The sequence below is a fragment of the Eulemur rufifrons genome, chromosome 17, assembly GCF_041146395.1.
Source record: "Eulemur rufifrons isolate Redbay chromosome 17, OSU_ERuf_1, whole genome shotgun sequence".
In the NCBI taxonomy this organism is placed as follows: domain Eukaryota; kingdom Metazoa; phylum Chordata; class Mammalia; order Primates; family Lemuridae; genus Eulemur; species Eulemur rufifrons.
In genome coordinates, this window is record NC_090999.1 from 82,480,657 (window position 1) to 82,496,090 (window position 15,434).

Below are 15,434 nucleotides of genomic sequence, written 5' to 3' on the forward strand. Positions count from 1 at the left end.
TATAAAATGCTAAATAATAATAATGACAGTAGTCTCCACCTATAATTATATTCTTGCCTGGAACACTTGGAAGGACTTAGGCATTTTTTTTTTCATCAATGGTGGGAAGAAATGAATTATTCATTCATCTGGGTACACAGTTTACGTTTGAACCCACATTTGTTTTTGACAATGGTGTCTCCTTGATTTTGATCAAATAAATTGTAGGCACCAGCTGGCCAAGAGCTTTAATCAGGCTTTGAGGTAGTGGGCCATTACACAGCAGGAGACACGGGCACCAGGCAGTGTGGGGACATCTGTGGGCAGTGAGAGTGATTTAGTTCTGATTTTGCAAATGTTGAGAGGATATGGAAATCACTTCGTAAATGATTGGGAGAATTTTATGCCATCTTTAATGTCATAACACAATTACTGAAGGATTACTAATAAAGCAAGAAATAGGGAGAGGATTAGAGAGCTTATTTAATACAAGGTGGCTGGATAAATTTTAAAGTGTATATATGGATATACTGTTTGCAGAATTGAATATATAAGACAGCAATCCTCATTTATTTTGGAATTTCAGAACCTGAGCATTATTTATTTAATTTTGTAGGATTCTCTTCACATCTTCCTCTCCTAAAAGTAACAGGCTTACATACAGTATTTGCCTTATACATTAAAAAAAATACGAAAAATACTGCCTGAAGTATTTTATGATGCACCTTGCAATAACTAAAGATACCCTAGGGTTTTCTAATTTTCCCCAGGTTAGAATCACTTGTAAAATCCTTTCTTCTTCCTTCCCTACTTTTCTTCCTACCTCTTTCCCTTCTTGTCATCTTCCTTTCATTCCTTTCTTCCCACCTTCTGTTCATTCAACATATATTTATGGAATCCCTAACCTAAAGCAGCAAACACTCCATAAATAACGCAGAGTCCTGCCTGCCCTCAGTTGGCTCACAGTTCAGTGTGGAAGCAAGTATAATAATAATATCAACAACAATAATGACAAATGGACAATGTGGTAAGAGCAGCATATAAAAGAAATATGCACAAGATCCTACGGGAGGTGACTGCAGCTGAGACTTGGCGCATCCACAAGGTTTCAATGGGCAGATGCTAGTTGATCAGGCGGATCCCGCAGAGAGCAACCCACAAGCAAGGCATGGAGCATGCAAGCAGCAGATCTTAGCTCTGATGTGCCCGTGGCACAGGCTGTGTGGCAGAGGAGGGGAGGGGGAAACACGAGGGAGCTTGCATGCCACGCCAGGAAGCCTGGGCTTTTTCCTCACGGCAAAGAGAGGCCCCTAAAGGATTTGAAATAATCTGACATGACCACATTTCCCCGTATAAGGGATAGAGTGGAGAGGGATGAAATCAGGAGTAAAAACCAGAGAAGGGCTATAATTTATAGATGAAAATGCGTATGCATACTTTTAAACTGTGTGTTAGATTACCATTTTCTGAGTTTACCAAACAAATACGGTTTCTGAAACTACAAAAGCGTGTATCAGGTGAGTATTTCTCAGAAGCCATTTAAGAAAATACTTTAAATGGAGTATCCATAATATGCAGAAACCTACTATATATTATAATCACAAAGTAACCCACACCCTTATAAAAAGAAAACAAAAAAGTAAAAAACTAGAAATGCACTCTTAAATTCCACTAGCCCCACGTGCCAAGAGAGTATACTTTTTCAAAATCCTACATAGATGGGTTCTGATGTATGAACAATCAAGGCCTGAATTTTTTAATGTATTTTCTATCCTCAAGTCTAAAAATCCCTGTAGATGGTTAAAGCTTACTCAAGTCTTGCTGGAATATGGGGTCATATTTTTGCATATCTTCAGTGGGGGACTCTTGAGTCTTGCCTTCTCTGTAACTGATTTTATCTTGCAACTTGCTCTGTTCTGGGCTCCACCCAATCCCTATGTATTTCTTTCCAGATGCTATTCACCAATCTCATTATTGTTGTGCCTGTCATCTGGGCACTCAAGTTCTTACAAGTCTTTGTAAAAAGCATAATCCAAAGCAAGACAGTATCTTCCCACAGGAAGATATTCTTTAAAGAACATCCAAAATTCCACATAGAAAGGAGAGCAGAGTGCATGAATTTAGATTTCATGACCATGCCCAGAGTTAAGGTTGTTTTCACACAACAGTGTGAGGACTCTGAAATCTTGTTGGCTAACAGAGAATTGAGCACTAAGGAGGGATGCTAATGCTTATCTTCCTTCGATTCTTTAATCTCCACACATTTTTACTACCCTAGGAACCATTATTACTGTGTCATTTAATTGCTTAAAGTCTTAGCTTTAACTAAATACAAAAATAGGAATGAATAGGCTGACATTCAGCATTTCTAGGTACCATATTTGATGACTTATATACCCTCACTAGAGCCCTCCAAAGTCAGACAGTGGTGCTGTGGTTGGGATCTGGGCTGTGGCCCAACTTGTTGAGTGAGATCTTCCAAGGGTGACTTCTCTGGACAGGATAGTAACCAGAGTCCCTTAGGTGAGATGCATGATAGACTCATCTGAATCCTAAATTCTACCCTGAGGCATTTTAATAAATTTCCAGTGTTTTTACTTCAAAAGGTGCTGCTCCAGTCATGGAAATACTGCAAGTCAATACTGTAGAATGTCACATGACCTAGAAGAGACAGGAGAAACATTCTGAAGTTCTAAAGCTGCCTCTTCCATCTACTGACTGCATGGACCGGGCAGTGTAATATTTTGAGCTGGGTTTCCTCAAGTGGAAAAAAGGAACAATATTATCTAGACTTTAGGATTGCTGGAGAGATTTAGAAATAACACATGAATAGTGTTTATATGCTGGGCACATAAACAGAAGATATTGTTGTAATTTATCTAATTACTTTCCCTAAAACCTTAGTCTAACAGTGCTTATAAATTACTATAAATTGTTGATGAAAAGTAATTGTTAAGTGCTTCTCAGCTACAAACAGTTTAAAAGCAGCCAGTTGTGAATGCTGTGTATTAGAAGAGAGCCCCTTGGGAGAAGGAAGCTGGGAAGAACTGATGAGGCCCACACAGCCAGGCATGGTTACCTATTAAAAGGTGTGGAAAAGGTTGCCAGGACAACATCACGGCCATTAATACGAATCACATCTGTAACTGCTTGGAGTATGTTGAAGTAAAAGTGAGAGTCTCCGGGAACGGAGCAGTTGAGGCGCGCCTTCAGGAAAGATGTCCACTGCTTCTCCAGGACTCTCTGAGACCCTCCCATGTCGTTCTTACAAACCTGAGCCACTCTTGGGAAAACTACCTGCAGAGGAAAAACACATGGGGAAGACGAAATGCAGTCATTTTGGGAGGCGATCTTGCTAGAATTTGCATTTCCTTGAAAATAGAGACAAAACAACAAGATGTTTAATTTAGTACTCTTTCTAAAATCAGTAGCAAAAAAAAAAAAAAAAAAAAAGAGGAAAACTCAGCATTGGAACAGCGTGTTTTAAAAGATAAGGCTGTGGCATTTAATACAGAGCCATAAATCCTTCAGGGGATCAGCTCCCAGCCACATAAACTCATTTCCATACAGACTGCTTAGCTTTTTATTTCCTCAAACAAAAGCACACTTTGTATGCATCATCTCTGCCATTCTCCCTCGCTGCCTCTGGGCCCTGAATCTGTGCAAGCCGCCCCAGCATTTTATTCTGCCCTCCAACCTAGGGACCTGCATCTACTCTCTGGTCAAAATAACTGGCATCCCCTAAGGGTTCTATTGCTTTTTGCAATAAAGACAAAAATCAGGACTCAGTGTACTTAAAGATATTGGTTATTTACTCTCTCTGTGGAGCGACTCAAGTAAAAAGAAAAACTGGCCTTTACCTGTAAACCACATCTCAATATACTTAAGACCCAGTATGAAATCAACCAAATATCTGTCAGTTAAATTTTCAATTGAAATACCTGAGAGGTTTCCTGTAATTTGTTACTGTTCTGAAAAAGCACATAGGAACTAGACAGCACAGTGTTTCATGTCTGCCAATCTTGGGCTGCATCTTCTTAAAATGATGACCTTGTAATTTGATTTATGGTTCTGATTTCAAGGTCATTCATAACAACACTGGTCCAAAAGTGGGTTTCTTAAAATGTTACAAAGGGAGCCAGGGACGCTCCCTCCTCCTACCTTTCCCATGGTGTTGTACTCCACTGCTATTTCCCTGAAGAAGAAGTAGATATAGTCTCCATAATCCACCGCTTGGACAAAGTATGGTTCTGCAAACAAATGGACACTTTAATTGAGAACATGTCACAGAGAGTTAAAAGAATTTCAGTCAAGTGTAACCAAAGACATGTTATTAATTAAAAGTGTAGGGCCATTAGACATTGGTTAACACTAACCATTTCTAATAACTTCACACATGCAAGTTCTGGTGATTTCAGAAGGCATTCAAGCTTACAGATTGTTATCTTTCAGAAGCTTTGCAATCAACAATAAAGAATAAATGAGTTTTGCATATCTCTGTAATTTTACTTTCCACAATGGCCTGCTCATATTACAGAGAGGATTTTGTACACATTGCCTGGTCACCCTGACTCATGCAGGGTTGTGAATAGCTTTTTTCCCTCTTCCCCACCACCTCCAATCCCCTGTCCCCGTCCATGCATGAATTGTTCTGTTCTTGTCATGTGGGATACTGAAATGAGAGTTTGAGGCAGGGAAAGATGAATGTAATGTATTCTATTGTTGGTGGCACTGGTAGTTTTCTTAATACTCCAGAAACTCAGAGGAAGGGAGAAAGGGAGGTAAATAAATCAGCTGAGGCAAAAGATGCAATTTACATGGTTCCGTCTGTCAGAAGCCATTACAAGAATGAAGCTACAGTCTAGTCCATCCAGATTCTAAATCTCCCACGAGATATGTACTCCCTCCCCACTCCTTTCTTCTTTTAATTGTTTGTTCACCTTTTAACCATTTTGAATCATGCTTGACGGTCCGCAGGGTAGGGCTGTCTCCCAAGCTCCGGTAAATGACTGCGTCGATGGCAAGGAAGTCAGTCACTGTGGCCGAATACAGTTTACCATCTTGGAAGAAAAAGAAAAGAGGTGCACAGAGTGGGAGCTAGACAGTAAGGGTGGAGGAATAATAAAGACATCCCCCAGATTGCTTTCCTACATCAGGCAAATGAGATAGGACAATTGGGAAAAATCCAAGAGTCGATGGGAAAACACTTGGCCCACATTCTTAACCATTTTAAATTGGGATCATAAGAGATGAAACATTTTTCATTTTTAAATTGCATGGCAATTTTTTAAAGCAGCAGCAGCTCAGGGAACAGAGTAAATGAAAAATGTTGTTTGCTTCACTTGATTAGCTGGACCTTGACTGAAATCTCAAGGCCAAAGACCCTCAGACACTGCTACTGCCACCACACCGTGGTAAAGTGGATTAGGAGGGAGCCCAGGGAAAGACAGGCGCTGATTGTATCATAAGACATTTCAAGTACGTGCACAAGTAAATGAGTCCTCAGCCGGGGCAGAAAACGGGAACCAAAAGGAAAGGATTCACAGGCAAAAATGGGCTGACTAAATTACTATTAATACTTATATCCTGGAGTCATGCCTCTGTTATGAAAGCTCACTAAACCCTGACAGTGTAGCTTCAGTAGCAGATATTTGCATCAGTATTTCCAAAGTCACAAACTGAAAACATTCTGATATATAAGATGCCAAAGCAAAGGAAAAGGGATGATGCTGTGTTCCCAACTGGCCTTTCTTTAAGAATTCATGCTTTTGGGGAGATATGCTTGAGGGTACACCCCAGGCAAAAGAGAAAGAAGTGAAGATTAGTCCTAGAACTTTTGGTTCTTTCCTGGGTTTGCAAACACTCTGGCAACAACAAATAATGAGATGGGATGTTTTAGAATAGCAAAATCTATGTAGATTAAATGGAAATAATAATTATATCCAAAATAAAAAATTACTTCCTTAATTCATTTGTAGTGGATTACATATCTTCACTAATTGTTCGTCAAAGTGACTTATATACAGTGTAGTACTGTTTAAGCTCTTTCATGTAAAGGATAAGCATAATGGTCTTTTCAAAAGAAAGCTTATCCCAACATATCTAAGCAAAGATCTGAATGTCTACCTTTGGTCTTAAAATAAGTGAAATTTTCCCAAGTTCAGGTTAGAGCTATCTTGATACCTGCATTATTAACAGCTATATATCAATAGTGTTGACTGTAGTTTGGTAGATTTGAACTGCAGACAGTGAACCTTTCCATTGACAAAAAATATTATCTACAAATCACAACTTTTCTTATGGAACATAAGACCTAGACCATAAAGATATTCTTTCTCTATTTATTTATTTATTTTTTTGAGACAGAGTCTCGCTTTGTTGCCCGGGCTAGAGTGAGTGCTGTGGCATCAGTTAAGCTCACAGCAACCTCAAACTCCTGGGCTTAAGCAATCCTCCCGCCTCAGCCTCCCAGAGTGCTAGGATTACAGGCGTGAGCCACCGCGCCCGGCCTCTTTCTCTATTTATGACGATAGGGTATATATTCAATATTCCTGTAGCCCAAAGTCATGCAGATCTACTACCTGGGCAGTGGAGGGAGTAGGAGGGAGTGATGGGTATTCCTCCTAACTGCTACCCAGGACTCTTTTTGTTTTATGTTCATTTCAACACTGGGTATCTCGCCAGAACTTTTACTTGTAAAACAAAACATTTTCCTGCCACTCTTGGTTATGACACCATTCATTTGCAAGGTGGATCTTCTATTAATGAGGGCTGAGCTGAATTTTTATGAGATTTCAAACATTTCAGTGAAAAACTATTCAAATATACCCCTGGGGGTGGGGGTAGTCATAGTACCATCTCATGTGTCTTGCTCCAGCTCCTGGAAGCTTAGCAGCCTTTATAAATACTCTGCCCATTCTCCCTTTTCTGCCTCAGGCTACAGCAAGTCCTCTTCTTAGTTTACAGCTAAATTTAAATTCTCCCCTGCAGCTCACATCCTCCAGATCCCAACTAATGCAGGTTCCAAGCGTCAGAGCGGTGTTCCAGCAGCAGTCATGCACCTGGGGACGTGCTCAGGCACTCTAGCCACCGGCCTTGCTCCTGCCTGTGCTTACACATCGGTCTACATGACTGTGTTCTTGACAGTGCTGCTTCCCAGTAACCACGTGCTCTCACTTAGGGGGAGAACTCAGCAACCTTTCCTTCTTAATTCTACAGTGTGTCACTGCAGATTCAGGCCCACAAATGGGTGACACTGGGAAGAGGCTCAAGGAGCCAGAAACTAAACTTGTTTCATAATCAAAGCCCCAAAGTCCCTCATCCAGCTAGGATGTGCCCGTTTTTAGCTGCTGTGATGGAAATTATAGCTAACTGCTTTATTACATGCTTTGACAATCACTATTATACCAACACTTCTCTCTACACCCACCTCCACACACACAGCTGGCAATGGATTCCTAAATAAATTCCTAATTAAAGCACACAAACTCATACACAAAAATCCCACTAAATCTGAAAATAATGGCCTGTTTGCTATTTCTTTATATGCTTTGCAGTGGAAGGGGTGAGGTTGGGGAGTATGGTCAACCCAACAATCAGCATCACGCCTCAGCCACCACCATCACTTGGTCAGAGACAGGCGTGGTGCAGTGTAACCTAATCAGGTCAATGATATTTGAGAAGATGTTTGTTGGCTGCTTATGGGTATGTGGCCTCACTGTTCTAAGACAGCTTCCAGAAGCTTCCTTTTGTTTCATTCCCTTTCCCTTCTATGTGTGAACAAGGCACGTAGCCCTAATTGGGGCTGACAGCCACCCTCTGCGAGAACAGCCAGTCTCATGATGAAGTCAATGCAGAGCAGGGAAATGAAAAGTAGTTGCATCCTGGATAATATTGTGGAGTTGTTGCATCAAACCAACCCCACAGTCTACCCTACCTTAAACAATAAATGCATATTGGTGGGGTTTATTTTAATTTTAATTTAAATTTTATTTTATTTTTCTTTTTCCCATTGGTGGTTTGAGGTGGGATTTTCTATTATTTGAGCCCAAACATGCCCTAATTGATACAGTGCATGTTGGGTGCTATGCTCTTACCCTTTTCTGAAAGCACAAAATCATGGGTGAGTGTGGCAAAGTCTTCTCCTGAGAAGCAAAAGTACAATTTTCATACCGATTTCAAATGGAAAAGGCATTCTTAATTACAGTATTCACCAGAGAATCAAAGTACAACCGTGACTCCGTGAATCCTCCAGAGCAGACTCCCAGTGACAGGCGGAAACACGCAAAAGCAAATGCAACGAGAAGAAATCAGGCCGTTTACCTGCAAACAGTGCGACATTGGCATGTTTGGCGTCATAAGGGCATCTGGCCATTCCACTAAATTCATCCCCAAAAGGTTCCAAAGTATCCATCTAAATGAAATAGTAGAACTTAATTACGAACAACAACCAAAAGTAGTAAAGCAACTGATATTTAAAAGCACTTATGTGCTAAGTAAATCATATGTATGCTGGCAAATCATTTCATAAATACTTTCTGAGATAAATCGATAGGTTTCAGATGAAGAAGCTGAGGCTTAGAGAGATTAAGTCACTTGACCAAGGCTCTTTAGCTGGGAGAGTCTGAAATTCAGTCATGTCTGCTTGATTCTTAACCATTGCAATAAATAGATTCCCATATCCTTATGGAGTGATCTAGAAATAAGCATTCCAACCCAGGGAGTTTCTGAGGCAATCCCTGAGAAAACCTACCCTGCTCCAAGCCCAATAATCTGTTCAGTCATGAAGGCTATAGAGAAAACTCAGTTTCTGGTTTTGTTTTGCCTGAGGAGTGCTGCCTTTGTGGACTGAATCCCAGTAGGAGACACTGGAATCTTTCCTCCAGTTAGTTGGTAGACTGGTGTGGCATCAGCAGAGGTGCAAAAACATGGATGTAGGCAGAGCTCAGGTGGCCTTTCGCACCTACTTCAGAGTCACGGAACGGCAGCTCTAGAAGTGGTTTTAGAAACGTGTACCAGTTTCAGGTCCTGTAGATGGGAGGGACCAGAGCCCCACAAGCCGAGGGGCTCACACCACTCAAAAGTAGCGAGGGGACAGCTGTTATCTGACTTCCATCTCCCAGTGCCCAGTCAAGGTCTTGTTCTTTTATGCTAGAGGTTATCACTGGCCTGCTAGTCAGTTTTGTTTGGCCATTTTAGCATGTTCAAAAAAGAAAGAAAGAAAAAGAAAAGAAACGAAACGAAACTGAGCCCAAATTTTTGAAAAAGGAAGATTTCACATGAAAACCTGGATTTGTTGCTCCTTTTTGAACAAGTGGGAGAGTCAACTCAGGCCCTTTTTAACCGAGTTGCAACAGCCAGCCATAGCCCATCCCTGCCACGGTCTGTGGACGAGCATGTGGTTTCCAGCACTGAGGCCCCTTCACCCTCAGAATGTACCTTCATCCTGCTTGTTGAACTCCATAAGCTGCCTGCCTGGCCCCTTAGGCATCGTGGGTGTGGCAAAGCCTTGCCAGCTATTTACCAAACTCCATTTCCCTTTCCTCCGGATGGCACTAAATGACATTTCCCATCCTCCTTTGCAGCTGAGTATGGCCAGTGGAATGTGAGTGTAAGGACATGCGTCGCCTCTAGGTCTTGCCCCTCAAAACCTCCCAGGGTCCCCCACTCTGGCTCCCTTTCCACCTTCTCCCCTGGATACAAAGGATTGCAAGACCTGGGAGATGGCAGAGGTATGAGCAGCATGGAGCCTGGCCTTCTGATGGCCTCGTGGAACAGACTTCTCTCACTGCCCCACACTTGACTGTAATGTGAGCAGGAAATAAACCCCTTTGTTCAGCTACTAACATCAGTCAGAGGTTGGCCTACCCTGACCAGTAAAACTGTGGTTCCTGCTTTATACCACATGGTCTCCTTCCTTATGCCGTGGGATCTTCCTTGCATGCAAAATCTCAGCGCCACTGAGTCCGTAGAATGATCTCCATATCATTAATGTTTTTATATTCATCTGCGGTACAATCCTCTTTACAGTTTTAGCGTATTTTGTTTATCATCTTGGAGTCGTATGGTTTGAGCACAGATTTGAAAACAGAGAAGAGAAACCCAGGGCAACACTGATGCTGAGGAAGGATCCATGGGCAGGCTGTTAGCAGTGAATGCAGGTGCCCTAAATCAAGGTGCTCAGGTCACGGCCCAGGAGGAAAGGGTGCGGTTCCCACTGAGCAACTGTGTGTTGTCCAGTGAATTGTGCCTTTTGCCCTAAACCCTTTGAAACCATTCCAGGGATATGACAGGCCTTTTCTATCTGTAAGCCCTCGAGATGGCCCCTGTTGAAGCCATCCTAGTCTTTTAAACTGTAGTTGTGAATCACATACAATAGTTGTGTTATAAATATATACTTTTAGGGGAAAGATGGCCAAATCAGACATTCTTTAAAGCAATGTACTCTTCCCCCTAGAACATTTTTCGTGAAAATCTTTTTCAGATATTTTATCCCAACAAGAGCTTTCTGTTGAACTGTGACAGACTCTGCGGTCTGTGGGTCTGGCAAGTGTTCAAAAGTGATGCTTAGCACACAATGATGCAACGGAAATGCCCTTATCCCAAGCAGTGCACGCTCTAATCCTGGCAAGCAGGGAAACAATAGACAAGGAGGATCTGGTTTTTAAAATGTACCTACTCCTAAAAATGTGGCCATAGCTATTGCTAGTCAAAGGGAGAAAGCAGTGAAGAATTCATGTATTGGTTTGTGACTTTGGGAAAGTAAAGGACAAAACAATGCCATGATGACATCTTCTTTCCATGAAGTAAGAACTCATCCTTGTAGAAGTCATCACAGCTCAGATTTAACAGCAGCCCCTGGGAAATTAAATCACCATAGGGGACAGACAATTATATGAAGAACTGGCCTGAGTTTTGCAGAAGTTCAAAACAATGGGAGGGAAAGAAAAGGTATGGAGTGGGGTTTTAGATTTGTAGTGAGTAGCCTTCAAAATTCTTCCCCAGATAATCTTATGTGGGGCTATAATCTTTCTAACACATTCTGCTTACTTCCATTATAAAAATTATAGAGATCAAGACATGGTGCAGAGGCAGAGACTGAAAATTTGTCTCTCTTCTGCTTCACATTTCTTAATCAACTTGACGCTTGCGTGCTATGATAAGGCCTGGGTTTTTCAGTGGAAGACTGGTCATTGTTTTTGCTTTGAACCTGACCTGTTAATAAAAAGCACTTAAGAGAGAAGCTGTCATTCTCCTTGCAGGCAAATACATTACATCCCAGGTCATCAGCAATGTCACACAGTGCCTTGAGTCTAAACGAACACTTTTCTAAGCAATGCCAAGGGTTCTTGCTAGCATTCAGAGTGCTAGGCATACACACAGGGACTGAATATGAACAACATCCCATCTGTAGCTTCTGAGAGGCCTGGGCTCCTGCAACATGTCTCAGCAGATGTGGTTAGAACAAGCTAGAGGTGATGGCATCACCAGAGGTGCAGCATCGTGGGAAATGGAACATGTACAGAAGAATGTGCTAGAACACTCGTAGCCTGTGTATCACAGTGCCAAGAAAACCTGTAATTTGTCGTAAAAGATAGCATCCCAGCTAGGGAATTCCTTGGGATTTGTTAGAAGCATCAATCTTAATGAGTCCTAAACAATGACAAACAGGGATGGAATATTAAGTGGCAGAATTAAAGTTGAAGCTTCAGCTGTATGCTGTCACTGGCTGGGACAAATGTTGGGTTGGACTGGCTGCCTCAGTCATAAACTGATGGATCTTGTTTTTACTTAAAAACTTGATGTTTTGTTTAGGATAGGTTTTTTGTACTAATTTTGGTTGTTAAAAATACTGCATTAGAAATGTAATTTATCTTAATTACTGAAGTTTTTGGTGCCCCCTTATATTGTGTGCCTGAGCTGAGTGCCTCACTTGCCTTGCCCTAATCCGGGTGCTGCGGGAGCCATTTCCAAGCGTAACATGGAAGATGAGCACAGAGGTACAACAGACTCTGCCTTCAATATCTACGCCAGGAAAAGGCGGGGGGTCTTTTCTGGTGAGCCCCTGGTTCTGATTCCAGCCCATCGTGGCTTTTCTCATTCTCCACACTCCTGGGGTTTCATTTATGGTGATGAAACTCAAATGTATATTACTCTCCACATCTCTCGCTAAATCAAGGCTTACCCATCCGTCTTCTTGCTGGGTATCTTTATTCACGTCCCACAGGCATTGCCATCCACAGCGTCGGGCGTGCTCAGGATGTGCAGAACGGAGCGCCACCCCACTCTGACCTCACTGTTCTTAATTTCCTGTCTACAGTGGTGGCAGCCCCGTATCCACCCACTAAGAGACAGCCTACCAGTCATTCTTGACTCCTCTCTCTCTCTCTCTCTTTATCCTACACTTGCTATCAATTATTAAATCCTACTGGTTTCTGTCACTTAAGTACTTCTTGAATCTATTCTCTTCCCTTCATCTCTGGGGCCACCTACCTCTCTAGCCTCTTTCTGTCAACACTTGTCACTTCATGGCCCAGCAATCCAGAACCAAATGAAGTTTCTCAAGCTCAAGAGGCCATTTCTTACTCCATGTCTTCGTTTACACTGTTTTCCCTACCTGGAATGCCCTTCCTCCTTCATATGGTTAACTTCGCCTGGTCCTCTAAGACAGAGGTTAGGCATTACTTCATTCACGATTTGTTTCACAAAAGCACCTGTTTGCGAGGCACTGTGTTAGGTTCTGGACAATCACAGATGTGATTCCTGCCCTCGTAGAACCTCTGTTTCTTACAGTGGGGGTATTTGTGTTCCAGGAAAGAGAAAAACAGGTAGGAAAGTTTGAAGAGAGGGGGATATTTACCTCTTTACTGAAGCTTTCCCTGACTCCTCATCTCAAGCTACAGTAAGAACTTTTGTGTTGTGTTTCCGTAATACTCGGCATGATGTCGCCATGGCAGTGACCCCTCGGAACTGTAGTTTTCTTCTTGCCTGGCTGCCCCCAGGTGGGGGCCTCCTTTCTGTCTTTACAACCTCAATGCCTGGTCACGGTAGAAATTCTGCACGTGTTTGCTGAGTGACAGACTGGCAGGGAGATGTGCAAGGAAAGCTAATAGATGTGGAGCCAGGACCTTAGATCACGGCCACCTCTGCTTCCACAGCTGGGGAGCTCCCGGCTCCTCCGGCAGCACCTCTATTAGCTGCATCAGAACAAACTAGATTTACTAACTCTGAGAGGGTTTTTTTTTCCTTGCATAAAGGCCAAGGTAAGGCAGACCGTGGTCAAGTAAGCTGAGCACTAATGGAATTAAATGCCTGTGTTCTTGAAAAAGCTCACCTAGAGGAAAGTCTACGAGTTCAAACGGCATGCTTTTGAGGAACCTTTCAGAATAGGAGTCACTCACCATATAAGTGTGCTTTTGTGCTCAGAGTGGAGACAGTGGGGTGGGAGGGAGAAAGGGAAAGAGAGAGAGAGGAAATCTACGTGGTACACATGGTAAGTATGTCAGTCTTCTGAACAATGCAGAATAGGGTCTCACACAAGCTAACTTTGCTGGGTAGCTCTTTAAAGATGTGTCAATCAACCCTGAACAAACAGGAAGCTTAGAAGCCTGCTCAGGATCACTCATGTGCAGCAATACATTAACTCGAACAAGTGAGAGGAACCCAGGTGGTGTTGAATTACCCCTCTTAGGTTGCTGAAGGTACAGTCACAGTGAATTATGAAATACCTCCTCGCAGTCTGGTTCCAACAGACAAATAGCATTTTTACCTTATAGTTTCTGCAGGAAGGGTTGAAGGCATTAGTTCCACAGACAAACAACATATCATCGTTTTTCTTTAGAAGAACTTTAATAAAGTTGTGACACTCATCCTGAAAAAATAATTCAAACTGTTTTGTATCAAGTCCATGCAACACAGAAACCCATTCCTCACCGTGTACCACGAGCTGCCCACAGGAAGGGTAAAATGAAGGCTTAGGAGTTCCCCTGTTAAAAATTCAAGTTCTTCCTGATGTTCGCCAAAAGTCGAGGTCGACAGCAACAACTGCAGCCTCAACAGTAAATAAAAACATGGCACAGAATTGCACGAGCGTGCTTTTATTTTATGTCACAAAAGGAAGGCAAGCCCGGAAGTGCCAACCTCTCATCATATTAATTTTACTGCCAGATGCTCCAGGGTTCCCTAATGTACAAAGCTTCTGTTGAAGTGTGTTTTTCTGTTGTTCTATGACCAACGGCACAGACCCTGGATGTCTGCGGCAGCCTTTTATGAGCTCTTGCACAGACTCCCTGCGGGCCCGGGACTGCGAGGTGGGCTCTCTGGGGGTGCACTCAGGAGGCTCTGGGCGGCCAGCTTTGTGTCCATAATCCCCAGTGGGCCTAAGTAGTTCATAATGCAGTCCTAGCAGCTGTCGTAATGTTTCATCACATTAAAAGCAAACTATTTTTGCAAATTAAAGCCTTCAATAAGTTGATGGAAAAAGCAATTACTGGGGGAAAAGGGAGCATGATCCATTTCTACATCCCAGTCTACGGCAGGAGATAACAGTCAAAAACTTAACCCAAAGTGGCAGCTGCAAGAGAAATGAAAATTGCCTACCTTATGTTTTCCCTTCATTCTGCATGTGTCTACATCGGCCTGTCTAGATTTCCATGTCAATTTCTGCAGGGATCAAGAAAGAAATCAATTAGAGCCCAGAGCTTGTTGCATTTGATTTTAGAAGTAAGAGTTCCCTTGGGGAGACTAGAAGCTGAACATATATTTATTGAAAGCTTTCCGCACCCTTTCTCCATGATTAATTCACCATAACAACAAAAGATTAGAGATGGAAACATTCATTTAATTTTGAACTCCTATCTATTCATTAAACCACAAAATAGTTGTCTTCTCTTTGAGATAAAGATGAAGGAGGAAGGAAAGAAGAATAAACAACAGTGTGGAAATTTTACATAAAGTATCCAAATTAACTTGCTAAATTACGTTCATTTTGATAAAGTACATGTCCTTGCCCTTTCCTTTCAGTTGATAAATCAGTTTTTATAAAGAAGGCTTTTTCCTTAAAATATGGAAGTCATTTTCTTAAACATAAAGGGGACATTCACATTAGGTGGACAAAGATTTAATTCAGGTTATACTCCTTCACATAAATTAATGAACTGAGGGGATCTTCTACTTCTAGGGCACAGATTTTATTAACTAAAATATCCCCATGTGGAGTTATAAGCAAAGCTTAGGTTATACTTTATGTCTGTCTGAAATGGACAATGATCAAATTCTTGAACCACAACAGCCAAATCAAACTTAATATTGCAAGACATGGAAATATAACATGCGAATATTTATGGAATATGTTTGTGGAATAAAATTTTACTTGTAAAAACTGATATTTTCCTGGATAAAAGTGACAAACAATATTTTATTAAAGGAGTTTAGAAATTAGCTAAAACTCCAAAATG

General features: G+C 41.8%; 1 protein-coding gene across 2 annotated transcripts in view; it reads right to left on the reverse strand.

Moving 5' to 3' along the window:
* The window catches only part of SEMA6A (semaphorin 6A), a 124,833-nt gene that overhangs the window by 38,959 nt on the left and 70,440 nt on the right, over nucleotides 1-15,434 (reverse strand). For both annotated transcript variants that reach the window (XM_069491921.1, XM_069491920.1), the window contains exons 5-10: nucleotides 14,578-14,640; nucleotides 13,748-13,849; nucleotides 8,302-8,392; nucleotides 4,920-5,039; nucleotides 4,141-4,229; nucleotides 3,059-3,276 (exon numbers count right to left, since the gene is read on the reverse strand). In XM_069491921.1, the coding sequence (XP_069348022.1) occupies nucleotides 3,059-3,276; nucleotides 4,141-4,229; nucleotides 4,920-5,039; nucleotides 8,302-8,392; nucleotides 13,748-13,849; nucleotides 14,578-14,640 (683 nt within the window). The remainder of the gene's footprint in view (nucleotides 1-3,058; nucleotides 3,277-4,140; nucleotides 4,230-4,919; nucleotides 5,040-8,301; nucleotides 8,393-13,747; nucleotides 13,850-14,577; nucleotides 14,641-15,434) is intronic.